We start from the raw sequence: 18,519 nt of genomic DNA on the forward strand, positions 1-18,519 counted from the left end.
GCTTGGGAGTTGTGAAAAGTGCAACCTATTAACTGCTGCTCTGATGGGCTATGTAAATGACCTTATACATGCTATATTTTCTCTGAGCTTCAGTTTCTTTATCTACAAGGAGAGTACTGGGCTAGAACATGTTTAAAGTCTTGAAGGAATTTCTTTGTTTTTTATTTCTTCTTTGTATTTGTCTGGATCTTTTATTCTAAGTGCTCAAATACTACATTATTTAAGGTATATTTTGTCATAGGTTCCCCTCCTTCTGTTTCTTTTTTTCAATATATGGGATAGGAAGACACTGACTAAGTCTGAGGGGAAGGAGGAGGAAGAAAATTAGCTACAGGAAGAATTTATATTCCTGTCTACAAGAAAATTTAAATATAGCTACCACTGCTTTGAAAGGAATGGTTTATATCCAAACAGTATTTTCCAGACAAGCTCTCTGTACTTTTTTTGCCAACTTTAAACTGAAGGCAGTAGACAGTTAAACAAGAGTCGGCACTGGAAACAGCTGTGCATAGACAAGAGCAGTTACTTATAAGGTACTGTTTTTTACTCATTGAAATCTTCAGGGTTCATTTGTTTTGGGGACCAAAAGTCCATAAATCATTTGATTACCCACCCCTACCTCACCTCTATGCAGAGAGAAAACACTCTTTAAAATACTTGAACTATTTGGCTGTATTGTTTTGTAACTATTGATAGTCGAACCTATTAGAATTGTTTTGTTTTCAGGAAGCAAGGGGTTGTTATTTAATTTTGCAGCTTAGTTTAGCTTTGATTTTTATTGTCGTATCCTTGTGTGTGTGTGTGTGTGTGTGTATTTATGTTTTATTGTTTGTGTTCACAAGGAGGGCTACACTTAACATTTGAGCTGCACAGAAGTGATTAAGTGGGGGTTGGCAGGGGGACCCCTCTTCAAATTGAGGAACAGAGTCAATGCAGAGCCGATCAGGGGAGAGGACCCCAGGGCCAGCGCCTGCACTTTCGCTGGCTGATTCCGTCCAAGCTCAGTAACCTCTTCAGGACTTGGTAGGTCTGACTTGGAAGATATACTTTCTTGAGCTGTGCCTTTACCTCCAGTTTGCTTCTATGCTTAAATAGCAATTTTAACCCTTCCTTTTCTTCACTTTCACTTATGTTTTTTAAAAAATTTTAGTAAGTCTGCTCTTTCTTTTAAAGTTTTTTTTTAAATTTATTTTTGTTTAAGCTCATCCACCTTAAAGGAACAACACTCCCGGGTGACATTTGCAAGCTGAGGTTAAGTCCCTGAGCAATGAGGGGCTGCCAATGCAAGTAGATGGTCTAGAGTGGCCATCAGGTGGACAGCAAGGACCCTGGGGACCCCTGTTATTCAAGGTATCTCTCTTTTCCCAGGGGCCTCGGTAGCTAATTTGTAATATCTGCTGGTGGCCCACCAACCAGCCATAGAGCTAATTAAGGGCTTTCTGAGAAGTGAAGTTTACAAGTTTGCTACTGAAAACTGCAAAAGTTTTTTTTTTTTTTTTTTTTGCTTCTTTTAAAGTATTTACTCTTGTTGAGATAATTATCTTTCTGGCATCCACTCTATGTGCTGCTCTCTCTGGAAGGGATTAAATACAATTTCAAGTTTGGGGAATTTCTCAGCATTATCATCATGGATCTGCCTTCTGTAATGCAGTGGTATCTCCTGTCCATCCTGTGGTATGTGAGGCTGTCACTTCTTACAGCAAGAGATCACAGGATCCCTATACCTTGTGAATTCTTCCATTATCTTTACAGGGCATTTTTTCCTTTATGTCCACGTTCTATATTAAAGAAGGGTGGATTATTTACTCTCTAGTGTAGACAGTTTTCATACTTTTATGACATTCCTCTTCCTCAACCACCTTTTTTGCAACTATTATTTTGTGTACTGACCACAAAAAGCAGGAAAAAAAGTTTTTGAAGAATATGGACTGGAGCTGGGTGTATTCACATAGTCCAGTAATCCCAGTGCTCTAGAAGGCTGAGGCAGGAGGATCATAAATTCAAGCCCAGCCTGGGCAGTTTAGTGACTTAGAAAGATTCTGTCTTAAAATACAAAAATTTAAAAAGGGCTAAGGATGTAGCTCAGTGCAAAAGTTCCAGATTCAATTTTCAGAACAACAAATAAGAAAAAAAATTATGGATGGAATAAGAGGTAATAACTTTATCTGAGGTCCCAAGAGATCTGCTTATGAGGAAAGGGCAGAGACACAGTGGCATCTATTTTGGGTGCTCAGGCGATGCTGGGCCCATGCCCAGGTTCTTAGTTGTGCTGTGTAGTAGAGGTTGCCATGGAAGTGGCTCTGGACTATGTAATGTGTTACTGCGTGCATCACAAAAAGTGTTGCTTGTTCTCCTGGCTCCAAAGTCACTGGAGGCATGTGTCGGGGAATCAGTGACTCACCAGATCCGAAGGACACACTCAGTGCTAATCAAAAGCAAAGCATCTCATTTCAGTCCCATTCACACCGGTGCTGCTCGTATACATCCAGAGCTGGGAAATCACATAATGATTCTTTGTAGCAAAGAGAGCAAGGGGAAAACTAGCTTTCCAGTTTGTGCAGTTCTAAAATGTGGAGATCATGGTTTAAGAAAAATGAATAAGGCAAGACTTATTTTTTCAATGGCATTTTGATTTCTTCAATTGAATTGTAATGTGTCTATGTGTTATTTGAAGCTGGAAAACTACTATAAAGCAATTTCATAAACTGCAGATGTTGAGTTTAATGGCACAATATGCAACAATATGTGTTTTGTCTTCCAGTATGTTTATGTTGTGCTTTTCGGAGTAAAAAGAAATCACTAATTTCTCGATGACTTTGATAATTATTATTATTATTTTTTTTTTTTTTTTGGTACCAGGGATCTACCTTGGGTCCTTGCGCTTGTGCAGCAGGCGGCGAAACCACTGAGCTAAATCCCCGGCCCTGACTTTGATAATTATGATAATTACTTTCATTAATTTCACTCTATGCAAGAAAAAAACCCGAAAATATTGAGAGAGATACATGAAACTATTAACTGAGTCCAGGGCAATTCTAAGTTCCAACTTTAATTAGACTCCTTTGCTAATGGCTTGATCATATAACTATACTGAGAATTATGAGCTTGTGTTAGGGCCTTTTTACATATTTCGCTTAAATACAAATTTTATATATCCACAGTAGAAATCTTTCCTGAGTGTTGAAGCATCTTGTGGTGTATGTGACAAAATCTTCCCAGACCAGAGGGACTCCTTTTGGTGCAATAGTAAATTCTGGGTCTGTGTATATTTGGAAGCTTTTTCCAATAAATTGTTTAGAATTTTTGCATGTTTTTGCTCCTTCCTTTCAGTTAAATGGCATGACTTGTTTTAAAATAACATGTTATTTCAATTGAACCACATCACTTTTAAATTGAAAATCACTATTTTCTGTCTGTGCAATCAAGTTTTCTTCACTTGACTGAGTCTCATTTTCATCCAAATTTAATTTTCACATTCATACCTAATCAGGAAATTTGACCTATAAAAAAATGTGTCTTTTGTAATGAGAACTTTAATACCACAGAACCTGAACTTGAAATTCCTGAAGAGTCAGTCATTGTGAATACACACTTAGGGAAGCTTTAATTTAGCAAGATATTTCTTTTTAACCAGAAAGGGAAGAAACCACTTAAATAAACTAAAGCACATTAGCATTCGCTTAAAAACATCCTTCTCAGAACAAACTTATGAAAATGCCCCAGAGCCCCAGAATCCAACACCTTCTGAACTAGGACTCAATGAACAAGCTTTCTGTTTTCCAAGCAGCTGTCAAGCTTAATGGTATAGGTTGTGTTCAGGGAGGAGGAGCAGCGCAGATTTCTGAAGCTGTTAATTAGACAAAGATCATTGCTTTGTTGTACAAACTCACGTTTAGTTAATTTTCAGTTACAACTTCGGAGAGAAGAAAAGATGCTCAGATTGATTTAAGTCTGCCTTTTATTTTTTAATCTATAGCAAAACATTTATTGGTACATTTTAGGCATACGTAGTGATAACACTCATCATAGGGAACGTGCACCTGTACATGGTGCGTCCCGCCCCTTTTTTCCCATCCCCCCCTGCCCTCAAGCCCCCTCCGCTCCCTATGTGCAAAAGCTTTGTCTCCGTTTTTTCTTCTATTTTCACTTTTTTTTCTTGTCCCTTCTTTCCTTTCTCCCTCCCTCCTCTCTTCTTCCCCTTTTAATGTTTTCTCTCCATTTCCCAATATCTGTTATATGTTTAGTCCTTATTTTCACTTTTGATTTCTCACGCTGGAGAAGCAATGTGGGATTTAAACATGTGTGTCCAATTTATTTCACTTAAGAGTACAGTCTCTAGGTCCATCCACTTAGCTATAAATACATGAATCTCAACCTTCTTTGTGGCAAAGTAGTACTCCATTGTATAAAAAAACTACATCTTTTTTATCAGTTCATCAGTTGATGGGTATTTGGGTTGTTTCCAAGATTTAGCTTTTGCAAACTGTGGCCTTATAAACATGGATGTGCTTATATCACTGTGGTATGATGCTTTTAATTCTTTTGGGTAGATACCAAGAAGAGGAATAACTGGGTTAAATGGAACCTCTAGTTTTCATTTTTTGAGAAATCTTCACACTGATTTCCACAGTTGGCTTCATAATGTACTAAACTGGTGCTGCCGGATAACTTTAGAGATAATGTCATCAGAGACGGAGGTTCTTTTTATAGTGATGCAGTGTTTGTTGCACGAATACAAGTTTTAAACCTTCAATTAAAAGGGCATTAACAAATAAAATGATACCGAAACTGCTATATTTTATTTTGCATCATATATGGGAGCTACTTAGCTTGCTGTTGGGCTTTGCTAAAACATGAACACTTCATTAAGCAATATCATTTAGTAAACTGTGAAATTGCTACCAGCAAACAGTAATTTAGAATTATAAAATGCTATGAAGAAAAAACATCAGAGATCTATCTGTAGGCTACCATTCACATTCAAAATGTAGAGCTGGTGAACAGGAAAGTTTTTCTACACAATTTCTTTGTTTTGTTTATTTTGCTGTAAATATGAGAAATTTTTCTGCACAATTCAGAGCACTTTGGAGAAAATAAAACAGCAGACAGTTGTGTATTATTACATTCTGTGCCTAGACATAAAAGAATGTGTTCCCACTTTTGGGACCTACAGAGTTTCAACAAGTCCTGTTGTAAATAAAATTAGGATAAGCCCTCTTTTACATGGGTATTTTGTTCATTTGATTATTTCAAAGCTGTGATGATTTAGAAATGAAAAGTCTTGATTCATTTTTTTCATACAGTAGGGTAACTAAGTCCAGAAATATTACTCATCCAGAACCTAGAAATCTAAACTCTCCTTCTAATTTCTATATTTAGCCAAGAGGAGTAATGACTGGGCGTAAATTTACTCGGGAGCAGGAAAGGAAAGCAGCTTCCTCCTGTCTGAGTAAGAGGCCAGCCATGTCCCCTGTGCCCTGAAAATCCCCAGGGCATAGAAGGGCTCTGAGGCTGGAGGGAGGTCAAGATTCCAGGCCAGAAGTGCTCATGACACAAGGAGTGACAAACAGTGAATGGCCATGGGAACATTTTAAAATAACTGTCATTTTGTTAATGAATATGTGCTAAAGCATTTCCTGGGGTACTGCTGTTTATGGAATTTTAAAACAAAATGTTTAGGAAGACAGAACAAGCGTTTGCTTCATGAATCAAGTCCTTTGAAATACACCTTTGCTTTTTTCTGTGCACAGATGAGTGATGTCCAGACCTCTGATACACTAAACAAACAAGCAAGCACTCAACTCCCTTAGCCACGCACCCTCAACCTGGTGCCAGGAACAATTTCTGTGCTCTGCCTTTGCTTCCTCTCCTCCCTCTGACTCCAGAGCCCTTCACAGTTCGGCGTTTATTTCTACCACACAACTGAAATCGCCTCCCAGAGTTGTTGATGATGCCAGAATCATGAGTTAAATCCAACAGTACTTCATCCCCATCTTCACCTTCTGCTCTTCCTGCCCTTTATACAGTCTGCTATTCTGATCTTCCTGAGATAGTGCTATCTTTTGATGCTAGGGATCTGGTACTGACCCATAGTTCTGCTCCTTTCTCACCCTCCTCCCAACACCCATACTAAGGGCTCATCCTCAGTGTCTGCACTGAGCTATATCCTCACCCTCATCTCCACCTCACGCCCCCCCCCTTTTAGACGAGATCTTGCTAAGTTGCCCAAGCTGGGTTCAAACATAGGATCCTCCTGTCTCAGCCTCTCAGACCACTAGGATTGCAGACCTTTGGCACCATGCCCAGTTTCCAGGCATTTTTTTTCTCCCTTCTCTGCTTTTACAGAGCTTCTGTCTTCTTTCTCTCTCCTTGATTTGAGTGTCAGTATTTTTTTCATTTTCTTCCTTAGTCTTTCTTCCTCTGAAAACCTCATCTAGTCCCAGGGTAGCTGTAAAGCCCAAGCTAGAAGTCTTGTCAGCAAAGGACCTTCTGAGGGTCATCCTTGTTATAAAGGTGAGGTGAGGTGAGGTGTCAGCACACTTTTCCCTGTCAAGATTTCCATCATGGCAGAGACTGGGATGGGTTGGCCGCCCTGGGCTGCCCTCCTGTTCCACACTCTCCCTGGGATTTAAGGGCTTCCTCCTACTTAACTTCCCCTCACTCAAACCAGCCCACCATCTTGTTTCTCTCCCCTCACTGCCTCTACAACCGGGAGCCAATAAAACTTTAAATAAAACTTCAGAAAATGTATTTGGGCAGTTTTCCTTTTGATTCCCTTGTCTGTCATCGCGCTCGGAACTTAATGAGGTCTTGTTAGCTTCTGTCTCCCCACTTTCTCCTCCCAAGTGTTTTCTCACTATAATCCAGCCTCCACTCATGTGCAAATTTAGAGATAGAGAAATACAGAAAAAGAAATTGATTTCTTCCAAAGTTCAATGAGTCCTTAGTAGATGGACAAGAACAAAGGCTATTGAGTTGAGTTTCAGGATTTGCGGCCCAGCTTTGGCACATTTATGTGTGCCATCCTGTGGGAGTCACTTGCTCTTTCTAAATCAGCTTTCTCACATGAAATATAGGTACCAATGATGGCTACCATGTCATATCCAGGCCTCCCATGTGCCAACCGAGGTTCTGTGTGCACCTCCCATCTATTTGTTCTATCTCAGCTCCAAAGAACACATTCTATTTTGACATAAGACATCTCCTTTTCCCCCACCTTATTTTTTTTTTAAGAGAGAGGAGCAAGAAAATTAAAACTGAGTATTTCTTCCTTTTAGCGATGACAAACTTATGATGAAAATAAGCGCTTTTCTTTATTCAATGCCTGTATGTGGGCATCTTTACTTGTTGTCACTGAACCTTAGCATGACAGAGCAAGGCAGGGGAGCAGCAGGAGAGTAGGCTGTGTGCTGCCTCTGCCAGCAGTGCTCTCGCGGTGACAGTCTTCATAGGCTAGGAATATTATTTGACTAAAATTTTATTCCAGAGTCATAGGCTGATTTGACTTTGGGTAAATACGTGGACCGGTTCTGTCTGCATTTCGTGTGGGTTTCTTAAAGGCCATCGCTGGCGTCTGGCACAGTGCTTCTCCCAGAGACCTCTTCAGTTACTGCAGTCAGAGAACTTTGGCTCTTTCACAGAATCAAAGAGTACACTTCCTCAAGCAGCTCTTTAATTACTTATAAATCCAAATTGTATAATCATGCAGTAGGGAAGTTGGATGGGCTCTTTGAGATGAAAGAATGTGGGGAGGGGAGAGGGATGAAAAAAGAATGCAGAGGTGTCGTGTGCGTGACCAACTCCCCACAGGGAGAGGAAACATGTACTGCAAATAAAATAGAAAAAAAAAGAACCTGTAATTAAGCCTCAACTTATTTCAATTGACCCAAAATGTCTAAGCTAGGTTAAGTGACATAAGGTTAGGTGAAACTCTAATTCTGAGGCTCGATATTACTTTCACCTTGCTTTTACAAATGATCACGTACCTCACACGAGGTCTTTTTACAGTGTTACAGGATGGTCCAGCCTTCATATTGCATGTCTCAGCTAGTCAATGGGAAGTAAAAGGACACAGGCAAGGAGACATGAGCCTGCTTCTTTTCCTTTTTGGTAGGATGTTCCAGAGCTCTGCTCTAAGTACATTTCATTTCTTGTTTATTTAGACTATAATAAACCAGATGACACTTCCTGTATCTCATTAAACGTTCCTTAACTCCTAGACCTCATAACTTACTGGAGTTTTCAGCCATCCCTTCATATGACGGAGACTTAGACTTCATGTTGATATTCAAAAAATATTTTGAGATGCTAACTCATGGTTGAGCCCTTTGCATTTGGTTTTGCTCAAATTTCATTCCTTTGATGAAAAATTTTGCTTAAGAAAAGGCATAAGTCAGATAAATAGTTTTGGGGTTTTTATTTGCAGTAGGTTTTGAGTTTAGGATATTGTTAGTTATTTTTGTTTGTGACAGCTTTTGGGTTTCACAAAGCTAACTTCATAATCCCTTGAGGTTTAAAGTTTAAATTACAGGTGCCTGTGGTAGTGCACATCTATGATCCCAGCGCTCTGAGAGGCTGAGGCAGGAGGATCCCAAGTTCGAGTCCAGCCTATTCAGTGACTTAGAAAGACTTTGTCTCAAAATTTTTTAAAAAGGGTGGGGGCATGTAGCTCTGTCCTAACAGACCCTGGTTTCAATCTTCAGTACCACCAAAAACAGAAGTTTCAATTTTAACTACAATGGCAAAAAAGAAATAAACCAGATCTATATTCCTTCTCTGCAAGCAGGTAATGATTCCCATAATGTTGAGGACAAAGAGAGACACAAAGAGGAGTCCCAGAGAGTCAGAGGTGTGAGGCATGATGGGATCCTGGGTCTGAGCTCCATGTTCTACGTGAACAAAGCACAGATGGGACAGAGCTTGAAACCGGACCACAGCAGGAGAATGTAAGAAGGAGGAAGCCTGAGTCACTTTGCATTAGAGCATGGAGGCTGCAAAATACACACCATTCCTTGGTGCCACACATGGATCTGGGTGATCAGAGAGGGACATCCAGATAGACAGACAGACAGACGTGTCCAGTGCAGCTTGGTGGTGTCCCCAGGCCATCCCTCCAGCCTAGAGGGGCCCAGAAGGAACAGGGGGAGACTGACCTGGGGAAGCACAGGAGGCAGAACATGGAGGACCTAGCCCAGGCTCTGTGGATTTGTCTCCAGCATCATACAGGGAAGCAAAATTGGCCTCCCAGAGATGCCCAAATGTTTGGAAATGATGACTATGAGCTACATCTCCCCCACTCCAGGACAGAATCCTGTATGTCCATGATATCAGAGGATGCCCAAGAAATTGGGCCCTAGACTAAGCTACAGTCAACTGCCAGTATAGAATAAGGAAGTTATAGTTTATATACCTGATGTATATACTCCAACAATAAATCATATTTTAACTTAAACCAATTAGTTTTAGCAACCTATTTTATTGTAGAAAATCCAGCTGTCAAAGTAATGGCTTATAGTATTATCAAAAGTCTAAAGTGTACTTGTTTTCCTTTGGCGTTGAGGGATTCCAAGCCTAGAAACACAAAGGATTTGCCCTACAGCATACAAGTGAGAAATCAGGGAATTAAAAGACTAATCTTATGGAAGAATCTTCACTTTAGGCTGCTTAATAGGGCTTCAGAATTTCATTTTCATTTCATTCAAAGTCAGATTTCTCAGGACGTTAAATATCTATTATCTTTCTGCTTCTCACCTATTATAAGCAGTACAAGTTAATGCTGAAATTCTGTATACTGCTCAAAAGGATGGTGGAGGATTTAGCTCAGAGGCTCCGAGCCTGCCTCGCAAATGCCAGGTCATGAGTTTGATTCCTGGTACCGGAATAAACAAACAAACAAAAGGATTGTCACTTGGCTACAAGGGTCTTATAAAGCCAGTTCACATTGGTAATGAGCAATCTTTACCCAATTTCTTAAATCACAGGTCAGGTGTCCAAAACATCTGCTCTAAGCTATGGGCTCTATGGAGATCAAGAACAAAAAGGAAAATTTGCTTCTGGTTTTCTCAGGGTGTGGCATAACAAGAAGTATATATCTGAGTTCTGCTCCAGGTTCTTGGCATCTAGCTTTTAATTAATTAATTAATTAATTGTGGTACAAGGAATTGAACCCTGGGCCTTATGCCTGCTAGGCAAGCTTTCTCTCTATATATTATCTTATACATACCAACCTTTTTATTATTTTATTTTAAGACAGTATCTCACTAAATTGCCCAGGCTAGCAGAGCTTTTCCTGCATCAGCCTCCAAAGTAGCTAGAATAAAAGTATGCACCACCATATTGTCTTTTGTGTGCTGGGAAGATGGTGGTGGCTGGGTCCCTTAAGTAGCTTCAGGCATGGGGCTGCTCTCCAGAAAGATCAAGACATTAGAGAGGGTGGAACTCTCAGCCCTTTCCCCACCACCTCCTGAGAAGTGAAAAGGGCTGGAGGTTGAATAATCTAATCAATCACATCCGTGGAATGGAACCTCACAGAGACCCCCAAACACTTTAGGTTTAGAGAGCTTCTTGGTTGGTAAACACATTGAGGTATCGCAAGATGCATTCCCAGGGATGGGATAGAATCTCCATAGGAATCCAAGAACAGGCAGTACTGAATAGACAAAGCGCCCTGGAGAAATCTGGCAGCAGATTGGCTGCAGTTCAAAGATAGGACTGTTATTCAGAAAGGTGGTAAGCAAGAAAGGTTCACCAACAACAGGGTATTGGATGTAAGATAATCAAAACTAAGACTGCAAAAAAGCAGAAATTCAACTTATGATAGGAGAGCCCCGAATCTGATCCTACAGAGTAGAATTAAAGCTGAATTAGCAATGAAAACCAAATGATAGCAGAAAGAAGCTAACTCTGGACATTGATAATCAGAGAGGCCCAGGTGTTCCACAGGGCCAGGCTTGTCCTAGGCGTCTGATACTCACGATAACTGACCAGAAAGCCTCAGGGGAACAGAAAGTCAACAGCAGCCTTTCCTGTGCCTGCCCTGTGAAAGCTGATGCTGGAGATGATTGCCCCTGCCTGGAAGACAAGCAGGGTTCCCCAGAGAAGCTTCATTCACCCCTCCATATGGTATTTCTTTTTCTAATACTTCTGGGTGCTCACACATCCTGTCTTTAGGATCTATGAAAGAATATTTTATTTTTCACTGCCTGACTTTCTGGCTTGTTTCCCAGTTCCCTGATTTTGTATATATTTTTCTATTGTCATGTCTCAATGTAAGTCTCCATGAATTAGAATTTTTAGTAGGTTCAGATATAACATGAAGAACTTCAAGTGCAAATTTCTGGGCCACTGCTCAGAGCATCTGACTGAGATAATATGATAGAGGAGCCCCAGGATATCCATAACTCCAGGTGATTATGATGCAGGTGGTCTGTGGACCACACTTAGAGAAGCACTACTTTAAGTCACATAAATGCCTTGGGAAATTGGACAATTTACTAATCGGATCACACCTACTACCTATGTCTGAGAGATATTACAGCTCTCAGACCACCTCTTTCTCCACATGTAAGAGTGGAAAAACATCATTCTTTTTCACACTTTCTGTCTTCATTTGGTTTGAAAATGGTCAACATAGCTATATCCTAGACCAAACCATTGAGAGTTTTATAGTGCAATTCAGAATTCAAGGTTGATTGTGTTTTGACTGTCTTCAGTTATATCATATTCACAATTTTAAGGGCAATTTATTTTTATTGTAATGTAGGCCTCTTCTGAGATATGAAGATGGTATTGATTCATACCTGAAATGTAACATTTTCTCTTTTTGCTCTTTCCAGAATGAAATATCTCTCCTTCTAGTCTATTAGGAAATTGTTCTTTCAACTGCCAGCATGAAGTCAGCTGCAGGCTTTTGGTAGAAATTACAAAGGAGAATTTGAAATATTTACAGTGTCTCTTTTAGAACTGGAAGTTGGGCAGCAAGCAGCCATCACATATGGGAAAGATTTACATTGGGCTCCAGTTTGATGTTGTATAAATGGTATTTTCAAGCGCTCTAGTCCTCCAGATTTTCCCCGGCTGCAGTATATGTTCTTGTCTTCACTGAGAAATATGTTAGTCTAGGGAATAGTGAGTGAGCATTCTTCCAGGCACCAGGCTTTCATTTTCAGCCAAGTTTCGAGTGACTGTTTTACATATGATTCTGCTCTTGGTGAACTAATCGGAAAAAATGAAAACCTGGCCTAAAATAAATGTAGTGGGAATTTAACCATTGATCAGTAAACATTTGTTATTACTAAAACCCATAAGTAGGTTTCTACAGCACAAATAGCAGGTTCATACACCACATCAAGATCACAATGCAGGACAAAACCCTGGTGTGTGCTTAACATTCACCACCCCCTAAGGAAGGAGAAGTCATAGGAAGGAAGGAACTGCGTGAAATAATGTGTAAGACCAATTGTCTGAAAACGTAGGTAGGATTAGAACTGAATGTCCACATTTTGGGAATCAATGCAGGCCTCTTAAATATTTTGTCATAATGGCCTTACCATCCATGTATTCAGTGTTTTCAATTCTGCTGCTGTGACATATTCCGGTACAGAAGGAAGATATATTTAAAGGTAAAGGTAGGAGACACTAATATGAAATATTGTTCTCTAGTTAATGGATAGGCTTTGAGAAATGAACCCAGAAGGAGCATTATATGTGTTAAAATGCTGTGATTGTTATGAATTGTGTTCCCCAAATATTTCCAGCCCTCTGGTCCCCAGGCATATGAGAGGATTATAGTTTTCCTCCTTTGAAGTTCTTCCTGGCCACGTAACTTGGCTTTGGCGACTGGACAATGAAGTAATGTGTTTGAGTTCTGGGTAGAAGTTTCAGGTGTCCCAGTTTGGGTCATTCTGTACTCTTTCCCCTGTTCTGAGGGTGTAGAAGTGCATACAGTGGTACCTCGGTTCACAAACTTAATTCTGTCTGCGATTCTGGTCGCAGAATTTGTTTCTGGGGTACATGCTTGTAATTCAGTTACGACCAGAATCATGAAATGAATTAAGATCATGAATCGAGGCACCACTGTATTTGGGTCTTGAGTGGCTGTGGTGAGCTGAGGCCTTTGCTGAGCCACACTGGACAAGTGACATAAGTCAGAAATGTCGAGGACCAGTGTAAGGAAGAGAATTGCACTTGTTAGTTCAGCTGTAGGGTCAAGCTGATGCTATAGGGAGCTACAAAAGATATTGAAAAATTCATTTCATATCTATGTAAAGAACAAATATAATACAACACTGCAAATAATAATGACATTTGAAAATTAAGAACAGGAATGAATGTGATGGTGATTGTACTTTGTCTGTGATCCAAAATTTTAAAATAAACTTGAAACCATCGTATAGAAGAATTTAACATCATGCTCCAATAAAAATCTAAAGCTTTGACAGTTTTTAAAACTGTATTTCTGATAAGACATGGTTATCTGGGTAAAAGAATTCAGATATGCTGGTCCTGAAGGAACATTCTAAAACCAAGGTTTGGAAGGAAACAGAGTATCGTATGTTACCTGTTCAAGCCAAGCCACACAGAGTCTACTTACAGCACAGACTGCTTTAGAGAAACATGGTCTAGTGACTATATTTTAAAAATTCATTGAAGTTCCTTGAAATATGTTGAACTATGTCCCAACTCTTAACTTATTGCTTTACCTCTCAAAATTCTCTCAATCCTTCCCCCAAATTCCAGTTGTCTCTCATTCCAATTGGCCCCAAAGCCTATCTGAACCCTCAAAACATGTGGGGTTTCTCCCCTGAAATCTAACTCAGGTTCTCTCTTTTTCCTTCCTCTCCTTTATTCTCCATGTTCTTCTTCTTTTTGTCCAGATTTCTGTAGAACCAAAGCTAAGACTGAGTGGGCAGACTGAGTATTCTTCCAAGTGAAAAAAGCCAAGAATCAAAGACTTATGCTGGGTAGCACTCAAGAAGGAATAAGATGTTAGAAAAGTATTTTCTTTTGGTCACAGTGAAGGCATCCAGCTTTCCACGTCTGCAGTAGCACAGCACTACATCTTCTGCACAAGGAGCCTCGTCTTTTAAAGTTTTATTTTATTTTTAATGGAAACATAATTATAATAGTTATGGAGTGCAGTGTGGTATTTTGATACATGTGCACCTGTATTAAGCACATCTATCACTTCAAATATTTATCATTTCTTTGTAGTGTGAATATTCAAAATCTTCTCTTTGGCTGCCTTGCAATATACAATATTGCTGACTGCTATGCAAAAGATGCTTCCTTTTAAAAAAAATAAATATTACGATTTTCCCATGAATCTATGGAGAGTAAATAGAAGGGTTAGCCCTGTACTCTGAAGTAACCCTCTACAGACTTCACACCTTAATGGCATTTGGAGAGATCTCATGGCCATTTATGGATAATATTCCAGAACACTACTCATTCCGGAAATATTTCTGTCGTTCCTCCCCAGACTATCACAGCTCACTTTTATTTTCTTAGGAAATACCTGATCCCAAAGACCTGGTATCATTTCTGTTGTAGATATCCAAGATCATCAAGGTGATTTATCATAGTGCACTTTGAAGCCCTGTCAGAACTCATTGCCACGCATCACTGAAGGACATTAACAAATCGCACCCATCAGCTAAGAGTTAGACTTGTTTTAATCTTGTCATTATTTAATTAGGCTCAAAATGTCACCATGTGCAGGGAACCCATTGTTTTTCAGTATTGAAAAAATTCTTGTTGAAATGGAGGAATATTTTCCTGGTATCATAAATTAAAGACAGTAAGATAGACAGTTGACAGATTTTTTTAAAGCAGTGTTAACTCCCGTTGTAGAACACCAATAAATTTTTAAAGGAATTTTTTGTTAGCAGGAGGTCATAAATGTTATGATATATGCCATCCACTGTCCTTTTCTTATAAGAATAAGAAGTAGTATAGAATTTATTTGCTTTAAATTTGCCTAAATAGTAAGTGTAAAGCACGTACTTGAGACTGAAATATCCCCGAACTGTATATTTCAAGAAACTGCCAGCAGTAATTTAAATTGCTCATTTACAATAAGTTTTTGTGATGAGGAATGATCAAGGAAACAGATCAAATATGTCTTATGTTTCTACATTTTAAAAGATATTTTCTTAGAGGTGTATGCCATGTTGTTAAAATATTGGGACTAGGAGGTTACTAAGTTCTCAAAACATAGCCCAGAAAAATAAAAATGGGATTACTGGAAATTTTAAACTTTATTTTTCACAGAATATAAAAAGGATAGGACAAGCCTTCCTCTTTTAGTTTATTTATGGCACTTGCCAAAATCTTCCATCATATTTTATTTTTAAATAAAGGTTTGAAATGATCTCTTTTGGTTTGTATATATAGACCTCTTCTTTTATACCAAGTAAAATAAATGAGGAAATGAGATTAGGGTATTTCCTGTCATAAAAATAGAATGTTGCAGCTGTATATTGCAAAGACAGTATGAATAGTTCCAATGGTGCTCTCTTCCATATTAATCCACTATTCCCAGTACACTAGGAGTTGCCCAGAATACACACACCAGAGGCAGTGCCTTCTTAAAATAAAAAAAATTCATTCTAAACATGCATAGTGTAAAAAAAAAAAAAAAGGAGGAATAAGTAATAGGGGAATAAATAGGATGATTTCCAAGAGAATTTATTGAGGCTTCAATCAAGAATTTCAGATTATTTAATAGTACAAAATAGTGACTAAGAAAAGTTACCTTCTGTAAGGGGTGTTTTCTTTTGTGAACAGTACTCTTCCTGCTCAGGGGGAAAGGTATGCCCAATAGCTTAATCAGACAGTCTAAATATATATATCATAGATCATAGAGTTTACAATCTGAAACTTTAAGGGGAAATATCTTTTTATGTTTGTTTTCAACAAAAGTCTATTTTCTGTTACAATTTTAAGAATTGTTTCAGACCACTGAGGGTAGCCGTGTGAATCTTTTACATTGCAATTTATATTTCTCAAGAGAATATCTGCATTTCATTGAAATAATAAATCTGTGGAAGAGAAAGATGCCATACACCACTGAAGATTATTTTGCCGATGTTTTCACTATCATTTTCACATTAGAAAGCCAGTGGTATAATCAGTAAAATATGTGTATTTTGTATTAAATTAGTGGTCACCTAATCACACACATTCACCCTGGTGGTCTCTGGATCAACATAAATGCATTAGCTGTTTAATGTTAACTTGATCACAGCTAGCAATTAGTGTTAATTCCCTGGAAGAAGGATTTTCCCTACATTTCCCCAATATCTTTCCATCTTCAAAATAGTAATGCCGACTCTTTAGAAAGTTTCAGTTGTGTGACTTTTTGTATGCACAACACTGAGCCTGTATTCATGACCACACCTGTTTCCTCTCACTGGTCTCCTGTGATGTTATTCTGTAAGTGATAAAACAAAGATCTCTCCTCATGCATCTCAGGTTATCCCCTAAACAGCAGCAAAGGAGCGATGGTGAACTAAAGATCTTTTCCAGGGAGGAAGATAATATCCAGTTTCAAGGAATCTCCATCAGGTAACCACTAGGAAGTTACTCCTCACCACAAATTTTCCATTCCATGTTTCAGATTATCATTCTTTAACATTTTTTAAATTGTCATCTGTCTCAGGATTGATGTGTACATTAATACAGAATTCATGCAAGGTTCACATAAGGGAATCAGTGTTACCCTAGAAGCAAGAACATACTGTAATCACCTAATGGCCTTTTATTTTGCATCTTCCTTTTCCTCTTACTGAAAGGTACCACAGTTTATCGGGAAAACCACAGGTGGTAGATTCCAACAAACTTACAGTTTGAAATAGATTCATAATTGTGGAATATTTTGGTCCTCAGCTTCTTTCTCCATGGAAGAGCAATAACCCAAGTTACAAGACTATTGTGCAATCTAATGAAATTGCATATGCAATGATTCTAGTTAAAAGCTTGAGTACTAAATGATAACTAGGTTCCTTTTCAGTTGCTCTGATTGGCCACAAGGCCTGGATGATATTTTTGCTAGGCCTTTTTATTTTATTTTCCCATTCTTTCCTCCATGCAAACCCTCATTTCATTGTTGTTATATTAAGTGGCCTCAACGAACAATTATGGAAAAAGAAATACAAAGCTTCTGTCATGTTTAGTGATGAGACAAACAATATATTCTCAGCTGAAAAGAGAAGAAAACAATATCCAATTCTTCTGTTTCAGACTACTAAAGACCAAATTAGAAACATTCAAAACTTTAGTTTATATATCAATTTAATCTTTCATTAAAAACATCACAAAATAACTTGTAAGATAAGACTGTATGGATTCCTTCTAAATATTGGTAAAAATTAGAAATACTAATGGGAAAACTCATTCCTGTCACTTCTTTAAAATAACACTTTGGCCAGGAAAGTTATCAAATCTCTATCCATTTCAACCCCCTACATGACCCCAAACTTTAGTGGAAAGACTTATAAATTAGAATGCCTTGGACCCTTATCCAGTTTTGAAAATGAAAAACTGATATAAGGAAGTGAAGTGTTATTAACTCGTTAACATCTGACGGTCTTGTTTTTTCTCTAGCAATTATAGAAACATAAGAGTTTGGACCGAGACCCTTCAGCCTGGTGACTCCTCCCGGTATGCTTCGTTGGTGGGGAAAGCCAGTGCTTGTGAACGGGTCTTGCTTTTTCTGCCACCAAAAGTCAAGACAGTTTATTGGAAAGACAATAGGTTGTAAATTCCAGCAAATCAGAGTTGATACTCCATTGTTTGGGGATTTTAGCAATAAATAACTCTTTACATTTGAAATATGTATCAATTTAAATTTATTGCCAGATTCCATGTAGAATATCACTGCTTATCACCATAACTGGAATTTTATACATATGTAATAATCATTAAATACTCATATCCAAGTTACTGTGGTCTTTCCTACTTTTTGGCAGTCAGATCTGAGATAAGGCTGTTTATTTGTATGTTATTTTCTCAATTTAAGAACACTTTTTAGGGACTGGCGTTGTTTCGCATCTTCGCGCTCGATGCTCCCAGGTGCCACTGCCCGCCCTAGTCACTTGGGGGGGGGGGGTAGTGGGAAGGCGTCGTTCTCCTTTACTAGCGCCCCCATCCCCCATGTTTTCAGGCCGGGTCTGACTTGGTCTTCCCCCTTAAGGAAATGCCCGGGGAGCTCCAGGGAGCCCAGGCGCCGTTCATTCAGCGAAGCCTGGGCTGACAATGCAAAGCAGCGGGGACCCCGAGCAGTTCTGCCCGGGGAGGAGCCCATGGCGTCCAGCGGTAACTGGCTGTCCGGTGTGAATGTCGTGCTGGTGATGGCCTACGGGAGCCTGGTATTTGTACTGCTGTTTATTTTTGTAAAGAGGCAAATCATGCGCTTTGCAATGAAATCTAGAAGGGGACCTCACGTCCCTGTGGGACACAATGCCCCCAAGGATGAGATTGGAAGTGATTACAGTTAGCCCAAAAGCAATAAGGAAGTGT

The 18,519-nt window shown here is 39.1% G+C and overlaps 2 protein-coding genes across 3 annotated transcripts in view; both read left to right on the plus strand.

Moving 5' to 3' along the window:
* The window catches only part of Arhgap24 (Rho GTPase activating protein 24), a 400,876-nt gene that overhangs the window by 196,702 nt on the left and 185,655 nt on the right, over positions 1 to 18,519 (plus strand). The window contains exon 1 of one of the 2 annotated variants that reach the window (XM_004870510.4): positions 295 to 533. The exons of the other annotated variant lie outside the window; for it this stretch is intronic. The gene's annotated coding sequence lies outside the window, so the exon portion shown is untranslated. Of the gene's footprint in view, positions 1 to 294; positions 534 to 18,519 lie in introns of those variants that run through there. 2 annotated transcript variants of the gene reach the window in all.
* The window catches only part of LOC101711674 (lipid transport auxiliary protein 1-like), a 219,126-nt gene that overhangs the window by 196,614 nt on the left and 3,993 nt on the right, over positions 1 to 18,519 (plus strand). Inside the window, exons 3-4 of the mRNA XM_087185945.1 lie at positions 16,474 to 16,566; positions 17,605 to 18,470. Coding sequence (XP_087042071.1) covers positions 18,063 to 18,470 — 408 coding nt within the window. The 5' untranslated portion in view covers positions 16,474 to 16,566; positions 17,605 to 18,062. The remainder of the gene's footprint in view (positions 1 to 16,473; positions 16,567 to 17,604; positions 18,471 to 18,519) is intronic.

The sequence above is a fragment of the Heterocephalus glaber genome, unplaced genomic scaffold, assembly GCF_053883595.1.
Source record: "Heterocephalus glaber isolate CG9 unplaced genomic scaffold, H.glaber_assembly_v1.0 deba00001503, whole genome shotgun sequence".
NCBI lineage: Eukaryota > Metazoa > Chordata > Mammalia > Rodentia > Bathyergidae > Heterocephalus > Heterocephalus glaber.